Source organism: Diplodia seriata (genome assembly GCF_021436955.1).
Source record: "Diplodia seriata strain FDS-637 chromosome Unknown scaffold_4, whole genome shotgun sequence".
NCBI classification, from domain to species: Eukaryota; Fungi; Ascomycota; class Dothideomycetes; order Botryosphaeriales; family Botryosphaeriaceae; genus Diplodia; species Diplodia seriata.
This window is the reverse complement of record NW_027117311.1, coordinates 2,104,701-2,121,342: the sequence shown is the minus strand read 5'-3', so window position 1 is coordinate 2,121,342 and position 16,642 is coordinate 2,104,701. Positions and strand designations below refer to the sequence as shown.

The 16,642-nt window shown below is 56.9% G+C and overlaps 7 protein-coding genes across 7 annotated transcripts; 4 read left to right on the top strand and 3 right to left on the bottom strand.

Moving 5' to 3' along the window:
* Nucleotides 1-1,252: 1,252 nt before the first annotated feature.
* MRP20 (mitochondrial 54S ribosomal protein uL23m) lies at nucleotides 1,253-2,082 on the top strand (the record flags this gene model as incomplete). Its single annotated transcript, XM_066775965.1, has 3 exons — nucleotides 1,253-1,305; nucleotides 1,470-1,763; nucleotides 1,917-2,082. The coding sequence occupies 3 exons, from the start codon at nucleotides 1,253-1,255 to the stop codon at nucleotides 2,080-2,082; spliced, it is 513 nt and encodes a 170-aa protein (XP_066633846.1).
* A 585-nt stretch (nucleotides 2,083-2,667) lies between these two features.
* LCB4 (sphinganine kinase lcb4) lies at nucleotides 2,668-4,338 on the bottom strand (the record flags this gene model as incomplete). The annotated part of the gene is made up of 3 exons (XM_066775964.1): nucleotides 2,668-3,998; nucleotides 4,068-4,118; nucleotides 4,182-4,338. The coding sequence occupies 3 exons, from the start codon at nucleotides 4,336-4,338 to the stop codon at nucleotides 2,668-2,670; spliced, it is 1,539 nt and encodes a 512-aa protein (XP_066633845.1).
* A 711-nt stretch (nucleotides 4,339-5,049) lies between these two features.
* On the bottom strand, nucleotides 5,050-8,144 carry SEC26 (coatomer subunit beta; the record flags this gene model as incomplete). Its single annotated transcript, XM_066775963.1, has 5 exons — nucleotides 5,050-5,198; nucleotides 5,255-6,863; nucleotides 6,913-7,302; nucleotides 7,366-7,786; nucleotides 7,840-8,144. 5 exons carry the CDS (start codon nucleotides 8,142-8,144, stop codon nucleotides 5,050-5,052), a joined length of 2,874 nt encoding a protein of 957 aa, XP_066633844.1.
* A 537-nt stretch (nucleotides 8,145-8,681) lies between these two features.
* Nucleotides 8,682-9,438, top strand: MAGO2 (Protein mago nashi 2; the record flags this gene model as incomplete). The annotated part of the gene is made up of 5 exons (XM_066775962.1): nucleotides 8,682-8,730; nucleotides 8,783-8,878; nucleotides 8,933-9,022; nucleotides 9,051-9,133; nucleotides 9,196-9,438. The coding sequence occupies 5 exons, from the start codon at nucleotides 8,682-8,684 to the stop codon at nucleotides 9,436-9,438; spliced, it is 561 nt and encodes a 186-aa protein (XP_066633843.1).
* Nucleotides 9,439-10,639: 1,201 nt separating this feature from the next.
* On the top strand, nucleotides 10,640-11,435 carry SLS55_004505 (uncharacterized protein; the record flags this gene model as incomplete). Its single annotated transcript, XM_066775961.1, has 3 exons — nucleotides 10,640-10,684; nucleotides 10,868-11,018; nucleotides 11,074-11,435. 3 exons carry the CDS (start codon nucleotides 10,640-10,642, stop codon nucleotides 11,433-11,435), a joined length of 558 nt encoding a protein of 185 aa, XP_066633842.1.
* A 792-nt stretch (nucleotides 11,436-12,227) lies between these two features.
* On the top strand, nucleotides 12,228-13,126 carry TRM8_2 (tRNA (guanine-N(7)-)-methyltransferase (tRNA(m7G46)-methyltransferase); the record flags this gene model as incomplete). Its single annotated transcript, XM_066775960.1, has 2 exons — nucleotides 12,228-12,441; nucleotides 12,636-13,126. The coding sequence occupies 2 exons, from the start codon at nucleotides 12,228-12,230 to the stop codon at nucleotides 13,124-13,126; spliced, it is 705 nt and encodes a 234-aa protein (XP_066633841.1).
* Nucleotides 13,127-13,297: 171 nt separating this feature from the next.
* On the bottom strand, nucleotides 13,298-14,233 carry SLS55_004503 (uncharacterized protein; the record flags this gene model as incomplete). The annotated part of the gene is made up of 3 exons (XM_066775959.1): nucleotides 13,298-13,709; nucleotides 13,809-14,070; nucleotides 14,173-14,233. 3 exons carry the CDS (start codon nucleotides 14,231-14,233, stop codon nucleotides 13,298-13,300), a joined length of 735 nt encoding a protein of 244 aa, XP_066633840.1.
* Between the last annotated feature and the right edge of the window lie 2,409 nt (nucleotides 14,234-16,642).

The window sequence follows — 16,642 nt, the reverse complement described above, 5'->3', positions numbered from 1 at the left end:
TCGTCGGGTTGTGCGTTCGGAACCGCAGTTGATTGCGCGACGAGTGGCTTGACGAGGGTTCATGTGTGGTCGACTGAGGGTCATCGTTCTTGGATGAGATTGACTGCCACTCTAAAGACATCGAATTAGGCTGTGACGAAACCGTCGGCTGAGGTGAGCTTCTTACCAGCCGCGTCCTTCGACTCAAAACTGTCCATGGCTCTTGCGCCCGAGCATACGACAGGAGTGAGGTTGTCAGAAGAAGAGCGCGGTATGGCGCCTCGAGGAGACAGTGGTCGTGGTGCGCGGCGCAGTAGGAGGGTGTGAGGGCGGTCGGTTGACGATGGATAGGTGAGCGAGGTAGGGAGGAAGAGGGAAGAGGATTGAGGAAATAAGTAGGGTGGGCGACCTCGAGGGGCCAATGAGGAAGGCGCGTGGTGGACTCTCGATCAGGGTCCACCCGGGGCAGTGACGAGGGAAGCTTCCAGCTCGGGAAGGCCGGTTTGCACAGATGCTACTCGGCCAAGCTACAAAGGCAGCAGCCCGGCACCGGTCTCTCTTTCAGCGCATGCCACGATGCCGTAGACAGCTGAGAATGTGTCGGTTTCGAAACGCCCCCATGCTCTCCCAAGGCAGGAAGGCATTGTCTTTACATGGAACCCAAAGACTCCCCGCCCTCACACCCACTTCAGAAGTGCTGTTCCGATGTACTATTCTTGCATGATCAGCAACGGCTGTGCTTCACGTAGGAATATACGCTCTTTTTTTTTCTTTTTTTTTTTTGCATGGCATCGGAGCATGTGCTTGCGACTGGCAATGTCTCCTGACACAGAGACCACAGAGCTCGGGATAGTAGGACTTGGGTCCTTTGGAATCGTCATCTACCTATCGGCACCGAAGCTCAGGTAGAGCACAGCTTGAATACAGCAACGATGTGCAAAGTATCACGGCTGGAAGGCGACAACGGCACACTGGCGCTGGTGTGCCGTGCATCTACTGAGAACCTGTCACGAATGTAGCGCAAAGCCTCAATTGCAACGGCTCGATTTCCCGGTGAAGATGTTGGAGTAAATCCTTGACATGGCGGAGTTGCAGAGAGCAAGTTGACGTCCAGCGGAGGACGGGCGGGCGGGTCCAAGCGCCGACGGGCGACGATCGCCCTGACTCGCGGGGACGGACTGGCGACGACGGCGTCCAAAATCTCAAAGACGACCAACCCACCGCGCACCCAAGCTCCCTCCGCCGAACACTGCAGCGCCCTGCTCCCATAACAATGGCCGCCAGGAGCATCCCCCATTTCCGACCGGGCAAAAAGCCCGTCTACCTGTACGCCGCGTCCCCCCGGGCCTCAAACCGCACACACGCACATCTCGCCCGCACCGCACACCTCCGCCGCACACTTCCGCAAACCCACGCACTTCCCATCCGACCCTCATACATCTCTCAATTCTGCCCAACTACTAACGTGCACCTTTCCGTCGAACTCGTAGGCCCGACTTCACCCTCACCCTCCTCCGCACGCCCTTCCTCCCCCCGACCTTCGCCAAGTTTATCGTGCCGCTGAAGCTTAACAAACTGGACATGCGTGACTACCTGTGGCATGCGTATGGCGTGCGGTGCACCCGCGTGCGCTCCTTTGTGCAGCAGCAGAAGATCCGCCAGGACGACCCCAGCCGCAAGCGCCCCATGCCCCGCCGCTGGTATCGCGGTCCCTCGATCAAGAAGATGACGGTCGAGATGGATAAGCCTTTCGCCTGGCCCGAGGAGCCCGAGGACTGGACGCCGTACGTGGACTCCCCCTCCCTCTCATGTCTCATACACTTTCGAGATGCCCTTGTTTCGTTTTCGCTTTGTTGTCTGGCTGAAGGGAAGAACGTGGCTTTGGGAAACGGAAGTAGAGACTGACCTGTTATGCTTTTTTTTCTTCACGACTGCAGATACGGACGCGACTTGTACCAAAAAGCGGAAGCGTATTCGGAAAAGGAACAGCAGAAGATGATGCCGGACGCCCGCTACGACGGACCAGAGGACGGGCCAACGTTGCGCGAGCAGGCCGAACGGTTACGCCGCGGCGAAGAGAAGTGGGTGCCATCTCGGGATTAACGAGTTATCGTCGGAACTTCGAAACGGCATGTTATGCGCTCGAGACATCGATGCTCGGAGGTGGAAGGATAAATTGGTCGCAACTGTTCGAACAACACCCGCCGGTGCCCGAAACAGGATGGAGAGCGACGTCGCTGAGATGTGCCGTGGAGAGAAAGATTTTGTTGTATTATGACTGTACAGAAAACAGCTGGGGGTTCGCTCGGGAAACGGGCATGGGCGGAGTTCATTAATAATATCACATCACCAAAAGCAAGAATCCTTATCCACGAAGCTGGAACATGGGCTTAAATTCAAAACCCTGATCTATTCCCAAACGCCGGACCTTTCGCAAAAGGAAACTGACTAGAACTACGAGATCTTGCTGGTGGCCGAGCAGGGTATCTATCTGTAGCTTTGTACAGAGCAGACAGGTTGGTATGTACAGGATAGGAAGCATGGAATCAATGAGGGTCAATCAGCCAGCCAACTGGATGCTGCCTTTCCCCTCGGATCCCAAGTGTAAAAGAGCGCTCTTGTGAAGTGATAATCTTACCTCTCTTCCAGACAATCTCTACACATAAGAAAAGGGAGCCGAAGAATGCCTTAGTGAGGCGGACCTCTCGCCTCATACAAGTGACCCGTCTTGCTCAACACTGTCCCCAGACCCTTGTGCACCTCGGCCTGGAATGGCTCAAAGGGAACCCTCTCGCCATCGATGCTGATGTACCCATCCTTCTGGTTCTTCGGGATGATGCGGTACCCGCTGACCTTGCGGTATTTGACGTGCGGGAGGTCGAAAAACGAACCATCCTCGACGGAGAGCAGTGTCTTGATGGACGTCATGCGTTTGATATCACCGTCGATGCAGACCATGTCGAGGCAGCCGTCGCTGGGCAACGCGGCCTGAAAGAAGTTGGCGTCGGCCGACATGTACGCCATGTTGCCGCAGTAGAAGTTGCCCATCCTGTCGTACGGCTTTAGCTGCCAGCTCGCCGGCAGTGGGTCGTTGACAGTGCCGAAGCGCAGCGGCGGCAGGCCCGCCTCCTCGCCGACCATGATGGATTGCCGCTTCTTGGTGCCGTCCTGAGGGGGATTGGCGGCTTCCCGGTAGTAGGCTTCTTTGATGGCGTGCTTGTCGTCGATTTCCAGGCCAACGGCAACGTCGCAGGGGTAGACGGTCTGCCCCATAATGCGAACGAGGAAGCCGTATGTGAAGCGCTGACCGCCCATCCAACGCAAGTTTTCTGTGGCAAGGTCGCACTCGGCGACGATGCCAACGGATTGGGACAGGAAAGACAAAGTGCGGCGATCGCCTTGAGTGATTGACACCAGGTCCATTGGCGTGCGGAGGCCCTTGATAACGGCGAGGGCTGCCATGCTGCAGCTATTCGTGCCATTCAAGTTCAGACTCATGCCATTGCCACTACCACACGGAAGCTGGACAACAGCAACCTGCTGCAGTGCCCTTGCCGCGTCCCTCCGCTTGCCCAGGCCATTGAAGACCTCGTGCGGCACGCCGTCGCCGGAGCAGCACGCGATGACGTCCCAGTCGTCCACCTCCAGCCTCTCCGCAACAAGCTCCACGGCATGACCGGAGAACTGCGTTTCCTCAACGTCGATGACGCAGCGCGCGGCCGCGAATACGGGCTCGATCTCCTTCATATACATCTTCTGTGCGCCACCCTGTCCACCAAATGGGTTCACCAGCACTTTGATGCGCTTCTGCCGCTGCGACGCCCCGTACGCCCGGTCCAGCAGCTTCTCGATCCATAGCCGTGCCTTGGCGCGGTCGTCCTTCTCCACCGTGTAGTTGATGAAGTCCGGGCGCACGAGCGACGACGAGACCTGGCGCGCGTAGTGGATGGCGATGTCGAACTCAGCGAGCTCTGCCCAGAGCACGTTGTACAGCGGAATGGAGCGAGTGGTTTTGGCGGCTGTGCGCAAGTGAGCAAACAAGGTCGCGCCGGGCGCCTGTGCGCGATGCGGCGCGGATCCTCACGTACCTCCAGGCAGAAGGCCGCAGCACTTGGTATCGGTGTCCACGAATGATTCGTCTGCGCGCTTTCGTCAGACCTCCGGAGATGCGGGAGAACGGGGGGCATTGGGCTCGTGGTTACCTAGCACTACGAGCGAGTCTTCCCCCAACGAAAGCGAGGCCAGCCGGCCGACGGCGAGTGTGTCGGGCGCATCGGTCGGGCTCAGCAGCGCGGACGTGGGCCGCGCGAATTCCTCGGCGTGCTCGTCATAGGGGTCTCGCTCTCCGAAAGTGGCCATGGCGATTATGGTGAGGATAAACGAGTGTGGATGGTTCCGAGCAGGGCCGGCATGGCTGTGTGGAACTGGAGAGGTGCTCGCAGATGACCCGTCGCCGCTCGGGGCTCGCTCACGTCACCGTCGCCAGCCCCAGCTTCCGTGTTCAGATCCTGACGAAGCACGAGCGCGAAAGAAATCCAGCCGAGGCGCGCTTCCCGGGCTCTCGGCGCGGCTGCAGACAGGACCCTGCAAGGGACTAGGTGCTTCACTTCCCGCATCCGGCAGAGATGTCGCGGGGGCGTTGCGCACAACGCGTCCCCATTGGCAGATCGCATGGAAGCGGCCGTTGCTTGACGCAATGCTGCCCGTCCCCAGATGTCCAACGTCGCCAAGCGCATTGATCACCGGACTGTGCTTGAACCACATGGCTGCAATTAAGAGTGTACTTGTGCTAACCTACCACGACCTTGCTCCTATTTTCCCGCCTCCTCTCATGTCCCGTCGAGCTTTTGTTCACACTACTCCTCATATGCAAGCGAAAACAAACAACACCAGATCCTCTACTGCCGAAAGAGTCGTCTGGGAAGGCTCAAAACGCGTGCATGTCATCAATCGCCTTCGTGAACATCCGTTGGCGCCGTCGCTGCATACAGTCCGGCCACCCTTGCAGTTGTTCCTGTCACTAAAACAGGATCTTTCATATCGTCCTATCCATTCTCTTCAATGCCAGCTCTACGCCTCGCCCGCCGCCTTGTTAATGCCCTTGAGTGAGCCAAGAGCAAGCGCCAGGCCCTGCGAGCGACTGCGGATCCTGACGAAGCCGGTGACTGGCCCGTCTTCCCCTTCCTTCTCTATGCTCAAATTGGCCAGCGCGTCCTCACCTATGGATAAGTTAGCAAAATGTCAACCCGTCTGGATCAGTTTAAAGACAACGTACCGAACACACTGCGAGCGTAGAGGTTGGCACTCAGGAACTGGCAGTCTCCCTTGAGCGATGCCTCGGGGGTGAGACAGCTCATGTTAGTAGCCGCCATCAGCTGCTTGAGGAAGTCCCGGAGCGTCTTGGCCTTGGAGTTGATGTTGACCTTGTTCTCCCACTCGAACTCGGTCCACATGGTCCTGAACTGGGTTTCTGAGCAGTGCGCCGGCTGAATGTAATCCATGATGTCCACGTGCACGTCGTTGAGGATGATCACATTGGTGTCCGTGGAGCTTGCGCCGTCATAAACGACGTTGCCGAAAATCACACCGGTGTCCGTTGACGACACCTTGATCGTGGCCTGCACGTTTAAGAAGTCGTGGGGTCCGAGGTTCTGCGTGGTCGGGCGCTCGACGACCTTCAGGTCTCCGAGAGTAGCAAACTCGACCGAAAGATTCTGCAGCGTATCCGTCGTCTGGTTGACCAGTAGGACATCGAGCACGATGTCAAACTGGTGGACCTTGACGTACGCCTCAGAGTAGACCTGATCAGAGAAACCGGTAAGCTGGACAACCCTGCTGAGCTTCGAGGAGAGATCCTCGGTCGTGTTGTCGCCTCCGGTGGCCCTCTCCAGGTCAAGCTCGATTTCGTCGGCGCCATCGACCGCATTCTTCTTCGCGAGCTGCCTGATAGAAATCACGTCGTCGACCTGGACTGCAGTCTTCATCTTTTCGGATGCTTCCTTCGCGAGACGCTTCTTCTCCTCGTACTGCACCATAGTGCGGAACGCTTTCCTGGTGTCGTCCAAGAAGACCGTCTCCAGCTCCTTCTTCTGTTGGAATTCGGCCAGAGCGCGGACGCAGGACATGACTCGGTCAACCGAGTCCTCGTCGATGGGAGTCTTGACGAACTGCGATTGACCGACACGGATGATGGAGATCATGATAAGCATAGCCTCTGCCTTGAGTGCATTGGTGCGAGCGGTTTCCTGGGAGATTTCGGAATGGCGCATGACGAGCTTGGTAAGAGTCGAGGACAACACCGTGGCAAGGTAGTAGTCACCATCCAGGATCAGCTGGCGGAGCGGAGGCTTCTGAGCAGCCTTCACTGCCTCCAGCTTTGCCTTGACGGCGGCTTGACTGGTCAGAGCGCTCTCCGTGGCATAGGTACCATCTGCCAGCACCTTCCTAGAACCGGTCGGAGCGGACTTCGCGTGGCCGTTAATCTGGTCCTTGGGATCAGGCTGACCATCAGGCACTTCTTCAAGTAGCCTCTGTTCCGAAGCGAGAATCGGGATCTCTCCGAGGCTCGCGCGAATCCGCTTCCAGGCCTCACGGATGTCATTGGCTTCCAACGAGTACTCTCCCACGATCCACAGTGCACCGCGGTACACCTTGCCCGCCCGAACTTCGCTCAGAGTAGACACTAGACGCCCCACGATCGACGGCCTGAGATCCGGGAACTTCTCCACCACTTCCTTGACAAAAGAAATGACATCCACCGCAGAGGCGTTGTTGAAGTCCGCGATGAAGTCCATGAGAGAGTCGACAACGCTGGCGGCAACCTCGGAGAACTTGATGGCGCATTGATGTATCGAGTGAATGACCAGCGAACGGTATTCGGTGTTCTAGAAGATGTCAGAAAGGAAGGAAGCACACACACGGCCGTCTACAAACCTTCTCGTATTGTTCGTCCACAGTCTTCGACAGCTCCTTCTTGAGGAGCATAACGACCTCCTCCACATTCTTGCTTGAGACCATTTCCATGGCGAGCTCCAAGGCCTTCTTACGCACATCAATGTCGGTGCTGGAAAGAACACGAAGAATCTCCATGACAAGATCGTCAAGAATTCCCTCATTTTTCTGCCTCAATTGATCCACCTTCTCGAGGACGATGAGCTTCACATTGTTATCGGGTTCCTTGATGCTGAGCTCAATGAATTTGGCAGCAGCCGCCTTGACGGCAACCGGATTGTTGGTCAGAGCGGTAAGCGAAGACGCGGCCTCGTACACGACGGTGGAAGTGTTGGCCTCGAGAAGGTCAAAAATCAAGCGGAGGTAGCGAGCCTGTGGATAGTTAGCTCAAACAGTCCAGATACGAACACACACCATTTCCCATGGCAATCTTACCTTGTTCTGAGGGTTGGATACGGCATCCCTGCGGATGAACTCCAGCTCCGTAAGCTGCAGCAGCTCATCTGCGTTAGGAATGCCATCGAAAACACCACTCAGGTATTCCAAAGCTTTATCGTGGCTAATCGAAGACAGTGCAGCGAAAGCGTTGCGCTTGCATGTATGATCGTTCTCCTCCTCCAAAAAGTTCAGGAGAAGCTCGGGCGCATCGGGGATGAGAGCTTCCAGGTGCTGGTATATCGATGCAATGGCAAAAACAGCGTTCTTGCGAACGTAGGCATGACGATGCTCGAGACATTGCCTGGCGGGCTGGAGGAGGGGCTCGACCAGCTCGGCGTCACGGAGCTTACACACGAAGCGGAGCGTGTTACCCCGGATGTACTCGTTGGGGTGTTGCAGATCGAAGCGCATACCGTTGCTGTCCCGCGTCAGATATAGGCCGAGCACAGCTGGCGCCAATTAAACACATACCAGACCAAGATCCATTCCTGCTTGAGCTTGCCATTGGCGTCGTGCTTGGGGCATATCTCGTAGTACAGGTACAGGAGCTTCTTGAGAGGCTTGCTCTTCGACGGCATGACGAATCGGATGATGTGCATGAGAAGACCGGGCATGGCATCACCATTCAGCATGATGGTCAGGATCTTCTTCATTGTCTCGATCTTGGTCTCATCGCTGCCCTTCTCAAGCTGCGTCTTGAGCTCCTGCAACGTGGGCTGGTCAGCGGCATTGTCCTGGTGGACAAGGCTGTACGAGTTATCCAGGAAGGTCGCCATTGTGCCGGGTAGTAGGGGATCCTAAGGAAAGGTCGTGGCGGATTCGCCGAGGTGGGAGACGAGCAGTTGCGTCGCGCTCCCGCGGCGGCCGTCAGCCGTTCGATGCGCAGTGGATGCTGCCCAGTGCGGGGGCAGAGCTCGGGGGCGGAGGGCGGGGAGGCGGGCGGAAATGGCCTGGGCAGACAGGACGGGTGTGTCTGAAGGACGCGGCGGAAAGAGTGTCGTGGTGGTTCTAGCCTGGCGTGGGCAGTTGGACTTCAGACCCCTTGGCTCGTTCTTGAGGATCACCTCCAGGTGTTCACTACGACGCGCGATTGCGAATTTGGCCGATTCGCCTGCGCTCACCGCCCGCCTGCCCGCCGCGCCGCGACCCAGCCGCGTCGCCTCTTAGCAACACCACCCCCCAGCATCGCATCCTGCCTGTGCGCTGTGTTTGCTCTGCACTGCGGCAACAATGGCGCCCGACAACGACCAATTCTACGTGCGCTACTAGTAGGCCTCCCTTGTGCCGTGCATCGCCCAGGTTCACGTGCTGACATGCTCTGCAGCTCGGGTCACTCTGGGCGCTTCGGCCATGAGTTTCTTGGTATGCTCCTCGTGCCGCTCATGGGATCCCGTGTGGCGCTGACACGCCGTAGAGTTTGACTTCCGTACCGTGGGGGACGGCCGTAGCGCAACAGCGCGTTATGCGAATAACTCCAACTACCGCAACGACTCTCTGATCCGCAAAGAGAGTAAGCCTACCGACTGCTTCCTTCTCTGCACTCAAGCTAACCTTTTGGCCACAGTGTGCGTCAGCTCGACCATCATTGCTGAGATCAAGCGCATTATCAAGGAGAGCGAAATCATGAAGTACGCAACTCTGCCCGTGGACCGGGGTGCGGTAACTGACTCCTACAAGGGAAGACGATGCCAAATGGCCGCAGAAGAACAAGGATGGCCGTCAGGAACTGGAAATCAAGCTGGGCAACGAGCACATTTCCTTCGAGGTGAGACATGCGCTGTGAAGCTGCCCTTGATATTGCTTCCTTCCGCTAACACGCAAACGCAGACTGCCAAGATCGGCTCGCTGGTTGATGTCACTGAATCTGCGGATCCGGAGGGTCTCCGCGTTTTCTACTATCTTGTCCAAGACCTGAAGGCGCTGGTCTTTTCATTAATCTCGCTCCACTTCAAGGTCAGCCACGCCCATCCATCTTGCACGGCGCTTGCCCGACTAAACATGATTCGTGCAACAGATCAAGCCCATCTAAGCATGAGGCATGGGGAGCTCCTCAGGGCTGTCCAGACCTAATATCGGACTTGTGAGTCTCGAATGGTTTGACGGAATGGAAAGAAGGAAGGCTTGAATCCACAGCCCCTAAGAAGAGATTTCACAGAGGCCGCTGGATACAGCACGCGGGACTGCGCACACGGCGGAAGCCACATTGTTATGCTGCTGCAGATAAAATCTAGATACCAGTCTGATGCCAAGAACAGGCACACGAGTTCTTTTACACGCCCCACGGTGGGTGGAGAAGATCATCTTGAGCGGCACCTGCCACGGCAGCGCTAGCAGTGATGTCAGGGCGTTGTCCGATACAGCCCGAGATCGCAGCGGATTCCTCGCGACTCCTGCGGTATTTTTAGAGCCGTGGCAGCAGTACACATGCAGTGAACCCGCGAAGGGATCGGCTTGGGTGCGAAGTAGACGGACGATGGTGCTCGTGCCAGCCTGCAACGACGAGCGGTCGTCGCTATCGGGCTGCGCCAGCCGCCGACTTTCGCATGGCTTGCAGCCACCGTCTAGCGCGGATAACAACGTTGCCGCAAATAGAATTGACAGGCACTAGGTCGAGGGATCTTCGACAACAGCGAACATCAATCGGACCCGAGGGTCTTCCTGATGAGCCTGATGAGCCGGCCGGAAGCATCCACCAGCGGCGTCTTCGAGAAGCAGTCTGGAACAAGCGCCGATGTCGTGGCAATGTCGCCCGGAAAGTGCCCGCACGTGATGCTGATCGGCCTCAGTCGGCCGGGCGCCAGGCGCGCCCCCGCAAGGTCGAGGGCTGGCCGCGCCGCCGCGGTCTTTCCATCGACGCATCACCTCTCTCAGTCCACGATGGTCTATCCGGCCCGCAGCTGCAGTCTGATGTAGCTTCCCCGCCAACCGCTTCCCGCAATCGCCTACACTTCTTCTACAACCTCCTCTGATGTTGCCGCGCATACAGTCTCCCTGAATGTGCCCCGAGCCTGTTAGGATGCCTCTACCGTCGATTCAAGATACCCTGTTGCCCTCGCCTCCGCAAGACCAGTTGTCCGGCCGCACGACATGCCCCCCGGAGACCTCCCGCCCTCATGCACGCTCCCACGACACCGCAATTGACGCCAACACCTCCACTTCCTCCGACGATCGTGCCGCACACCCTGAAGTAATCTCTGATATCGCCTCGCCGCCCGCTGACCAGGACAGCCGGCCGAATGTCGACCCGCAGCACTCGGCACCTGCAAAGCGAATGGACACCGACGACGACGGCCCGTTGAGGGACACCCCTAGTCCAGTCAGTGCTACGGGCGACGCCGCTGAATGCGACCGCTCGTCGCTGCAGAGTCCTGCGCTTCCCTCCACCGCCTCCGCCTCCTGGTATCCGAACATGTACGGTTCGGCGTGGCCCGACAACCGTGTAAGACCCATCGCTAGTCTCCCGGCCGGACTGAACTTTGACTGACTTGCAAGCGCGCAGTTTCTCCCTAATTCTACATCCTCTTTCCTCCGTCCCGGCAGCAAATTCAAGGGCACGCAACAGTCGGATCGCCAAGTCTACGAGGTGCAAGTGGAAATTAAATACGTGGACATGGAATCGCATTGTCTTTGTGGATACCTGCGCATCCAAGGTACGTAGCGGCCCCGGTCATTCGATATGTCTCGACTAACGGTTACGCACGGTAGGCCTGACGGACGACCACCCTACCCTCACCACATATTTTGAAGGCGAGATCATCGGCACAAAATACACCTTCCAGACCAACCGGCCGGAATGGGGCTCGAACGAGAAGGTAGACATGCAGCACTGGGGCCGTTTCCCCGCATGGCGGCCACTTGCCAAACAGGCCAAACGCGCCGACTTCACGTACAAGAACTTCGCCCAACGCGAGAATCTCTTCATGCGATGGAAAGAGCATTTCCTCGTTCCGGATCACACGGTCCGCACCATTTCCGGGGCCAGTTTCGAGGGCTTCTACTACATCTGCTTCAGCCAAGTCTCCGGGAAAATCAGCGGAATTTACTTCCACGCCAAAAGCGAAAAGTGAGTGTGCTCGCGAGGTCCGATCTGGAACAGCATGCTAAGATTCGACGCAGGTATCAACAATTGGATTTGGAGCATGTCGATGATCATGGGTGCATGGGCGCAATTGAGTTTCGATGAAGTGACGAATGATGATTAGCGCTTGCATATTGGGCGAGGCCGGACAGTATTCTGCTGCGCACGGGCTATTGTGGCTTTTAAGGGCGGTTTTCGAAGGGCATCGCGTTTATATCATCCTTGGCTTTGGTTTCTCCCTGGGACAGGTCTTCGGAGGTGGATCTGGGTTTCTCTTTCTCTGTAGGATGTATAACACTCTTAGGTATCGGCGTGCACATAAGGCAAAACCTGCTTTATCGGAATTGAGGGTATTGCTTTCTTTTTGCAGCTCAAGGGCGCTGCGATGGTTGTGCGTGATTGGTGTATCTTGGATTGCCGCTTCGGGACGATGAGTCGCGCCCGGTGGCACCGGTAAATTTCCGCCGAGTCATCGGCGACGCACCGAACTCTCTCTCTGCCGTCACCACCGCACTTCACCATCGTCAAACATGACCGGCCAACCAAACAAGCGGCAAAAACGCGAGGAGTACCGCAGTGCGCTTAGCGAGGCTGCCGCCGAAGGCACGCAGCTGCCCAAGAAGAAATTCTACAGGCAGCGAGCGCACGCCAATCCCTTCTCCGACCATGCCTTAACATAGTACGCACGAAAAAAGTCTCGAGCTGTCGCTACTCTGCGGCATAGATGGTATCTTTGAACTAATTTTGGCATTTCTTCTGTAGCCCAGCTCATCCCGGGCTCATGGACTGGACCAGCCTCTACCCTGCTTACGCCGTGGGGCCGTCAGAGGAGGATTCCGCCATGCAGACCGACCAGCCGGAGCGGGCGGAGCAAGAGGAGGAGTCCCTGGCCAAGCGAAGGATCTCGAGGGAGGTTGAGGTTGCTGACATCGGCTGCGGCTTTGGTGGCCTGCTGTTTGCGTTGTCACCGAAGTTGCCAGACACGCTTCTGCTTGGTAGGCTGAATGATTTTTTCCTACCCTTGTTTTCTCCAGTCAATCAGCATGTCTCCTTTTTCCGGTCTTTCCTATATTCTCCCCGCTTTGATTGCGAGCAGTTTCACTGGCTCTACGCGGTTTTTCGTTTGGCACTTCTTACATTGCTTCGTCTTTCTTCTTTCTTCACCGACGAGTTCTTACATCTTCTGCAGGCATGGAAATCCGTACCTCGGTCACGGAGTTCGTGCAGGAGAAGGCCAAGGCCCTCCGCGCGCAGAACGTGGGCAGCGATGCATATCAGAACGTGGCATGCCTACGCGCCAACGCGATGAAGTTCCTGCCCAACTTCTTCCGGAAGGGCCAGCTCTCGAAGATCTTCCTGTGCTTCCCGGATCCGCACTTCAAGGCGCGCAAGCACAAGGCGCGCATCGTGTCGACGACGCTCAACACCGAGTACGCGTACGTGCTGCGGCCGGGCGGCATTGTGTACACGATCACGGACGTCGAAGACCTGCACAAGTGGATGGTCGGGCACTTCGAGAACCACCCGAGCTTTGAGAGGATCAGCGATGCCGAATTGGAGAATGACGTCTGTGTGGAGGTCATGAAGACGGAGACGGAGGAGGGCAAGAAGGTCACGAGGAACGGCGGGCAGAAGTTCGTGGCCTGCTTCCGGAGACCAGAGGATCCTCCTTGGCCTTGATTGATCCGTTTCTGATGCGTTTTCATTGCCGAAGCTGGTCTATTGGGGAGCCCTGGGGATCTCAAGGATAAAGGTTATTTGGAAGCATAAACATGAATGTCTTTTTGTTCCCCCGATAAACCCAAAAATAACGCCGCGCTGTAACTACAGTGATTATGCAAGCCCTGGATATCACTCGTCAATACCACCCCATTCCTCGTCTTCATCTTGCACCTCCTCCTCGGCTGTCTTGGGATTATTCCAATCCTTCAGCCGCTCATCCTCCTCCATCGTCTCCTTCACACGAACCCGGATTGCCTTGGTCACGCTCTTCTCTCCCAGTTCGCGCAGCGGCGCCAGGACTTGCTCCAGGGGCAGGTCGCCCTCCCTCACCTCATCCACCTTGTCCAGCTCGTCGATGTAGATGTCAAGGACGTGCAGACGCAGCCCGTTCGGCACCTTCGGGTCGGTAGGGTTCAGCGGTGTCTCGCGCAGGATGTCGAGGTACCTTTCCAGAGCGGCGGTGTTCTGCCAGCGCTGACGGCCGAAGAGGCGGAACGACGAATGAAGGTACTGACGGACGAGGAAAAGAAATTTGTCCATCCTACGAGGTTTCTGTCAGCACACAACAACCAACGCGCTTTTCCCCCCGGTGCTAAGATTCTTGTCTTCCTCAATTCAATGGTTCGGGCATGTGCCGTACCTTAACCGGTCAATTCCCACCCACTCCCGCGCCATCGTAGTCCAAAACGCGTCCAAGAAGTCCAGCGCCGTATCAAGAGGAAGGATGTCGACCAGGGCCGCAAGCTCGACCGCCAGCTGCTGTTGCGTGCGCGGCTTGTCGCTCTGCCACATGCAGAAGAAGAGACCCTTCCATAGCTTGAGCAACTCAATCTCCGACAGGCCGGTCTTTCCGTCAAGGTAGCGCCTCAGGCTGTCGAGGGCTTTGTCGCGAATGCGCTTGTCTAAACATGAGGGGGAAAATCCCGGCCGGGTTAGTTTTTTCATTTTGTTTGGGGGGTTTCGACGGATGCGCGCTTGGATTCTGGCGGCGGTGATGTACGCACCATTTGCGGCGAGCTGACGTATAAAGGGGCTGTTCTGCGAGGCTGCGGTCGAGGTGGTCATGGTGGGGAAGTTTATGCGGATCTTGCTTGCGGGAAAGAAAGGCGCGCGCTTCGTTCGATGCGTGAGACAAGCAAAAAGTCGTTATCGATAAGGGCCCATTAGCGCACGGGCCGCTTGTCGTGGTATGTCCTTCCCCGCCGGCCGACCGTAACCCCGTCCTCGCCTGCGAACACCTCTAAATTATGGGTCACGATGATCACCGAGCCCCAGGCCCTGCTCACTCATGTCGATCCACGAGCTTGAATGCGGCTACTACTACATTTCCCGGACGATTCTTTAATTTTGCTTTCGCGAAGCGGCGTGAGACTCGAGAAGCTTTTGCAGTTGCACGAACGGGCGCAATCTGATGCCATCAAGCCCTTGTTCTACCATGCTGTTTGGCGTCTCACACTGACATCCCAGATATTGGCTCTTCCAAACCCATTGGAAAAATTCATAGAGAATCACTGACAGCCCTGACCGCACCAGGCCTTGAAGCGCCCGCCATTCCCACCAGGCTAAGGACACAACAACGCCTTACTTAATCTCGAAAAAAGGACGGATAGAGGGGCCTTATATCCGCAAGCCATAGGAAGCGGAGCGGAAACCAGTATCCAGGAAAAAAGGCACAAGAAGAGCAAGGAAGCCAGCATGGCAACGCGGTCTTCATTCAGCACTAATGACATAATGAACACGGAAAGTGTTGGGAACACATGCAAATAACCTACTGTCTTCTTTTATCGACGGACACCCCTCAGGTGACGATCTCGGAATGAGCGTAGTTTCGTGAGTTTAAGTCTTCTAAGCTAGTCAATGGCGCATGAGCTCATGTTCTCGGTGGGCTGACGAGCTTGGCGTTAACCAATGGGGCTCGATGGCCATCGTCGCCGCAAACCCGCTTTCAGAACATATTTATCCAGGGACAAGGGATGAAAATGTCAGCAGATCCTGATCAAAAACCGCTCATCCAGGGATCCGGACAACTGTTGACAGCCACCCAGGTTTTCGAGTCGCCCTTCGTCGTGGCTTGCAAGGCCACGATGACCGGTACTGCAACCACGTGGGAAGTGTCAGGTGGTCACTTCTGTGTGATCTTCCATTGTCGGGAAAGTCACATTTACCGCCTGGGCGCAACTTGTCACGATGCTTGACAAAGCCGCTCACCGTGGGGAGGAGGTGCTGCACGCCGATCGAGCTTGGAACCAAGGGCACCGACGTGCGGAGTCAAAGAACAGGCACTGCCCGGATACGCCAAAACTGACGAGCCGGTCCTCCATACTCAGTACTACTACCAGATTCTAAAATCCCTGACACCGGCTCGCCGGCAGGCGGGTACAGACGAGATCGTACAAGGCCTCCGGTCGTGTAGCGGCTGGCGACGGGTCCGTCTTTTCATTCTGAAAGACTACGAATCATCACTGTCGGACGAGACGAAAACGTCTGCCCGTTGAAATTCTCAGCGATGGTATGCTTTGGCCGTAACCCCCTACTAACAAAACCTGCTAGCCTCAGGTAGAACTGAGATCACTCCACGACACATGCATATGTTGATGCTTCCGGCTCAACTTGTGTCCGGCCCCTGCATTACCGACACGACGCGGCCTGTTCGCTTGTTGTTGCCACGTCCGAGCAACCGGTTATTGAATCAGTTGAAACGTTGGGGCGGACCAAGCGCTGAAAGAGAAAGCCCGACAGCCATGATGGGCGAGTCACTTCGCCTTCACCTGCTAAGCGCCTGCCATGCAAACCGTTGCCTTGGATATCCAATAGCGTGGGGGGTTTGAGGCGGAGTCGAGGCGGATTCTGACCCCCCTGCACGGAGGGCTCGAATTCGAACCGCCATGAGCAAATCCGAGCGGCAAGAATGCCGTGTGGTGTCGGATCGGACATGAAAAAAACCACAAGCCCGAACGATGACCAAAAATTTCCCGCCACCTGGGCCAACTACATATGCATGTGCGTGTGGCCAAGGCCGAAGCAAAAGTTCTCGACCGCACGTGGCGGGAGGAAGCGGGCATTTTAGCTGCGTTCCTTCCCAGTGCGGGAGCAAGCAGGCGGGCGTGCGTGCATTTCTTCCAAGGACGGTAGCAAAGGCCGTAGCGCGCGGGAAGAGCTCGGCATATATATGGTGAGACTTCATCGTCACTTCACTTTCCAGAGTCAGGCAGGGGCGCCCAGGCTCCGCCGGAAGCTCCGCCGGAGAAGCAGGCCAAAGGATTCTGGAGAACAATGGGGCCGTCGAGAGCGCCGATGATGCCGAGCGGTGTGCAAGAGCAAGCTGGCGGGCCGCCGTGATAGTGCCGGCCGTGGTCGTGTGTGAAGAGCCCTCTCACACCTCGGCGCGAGTCGTGCGCAGTCCTCGGCGGGTGCGTGGCAACAAGCTTAGATGCGCCACCAAGCGCGAGATCGACGCGACCCATGGCGCCCTAT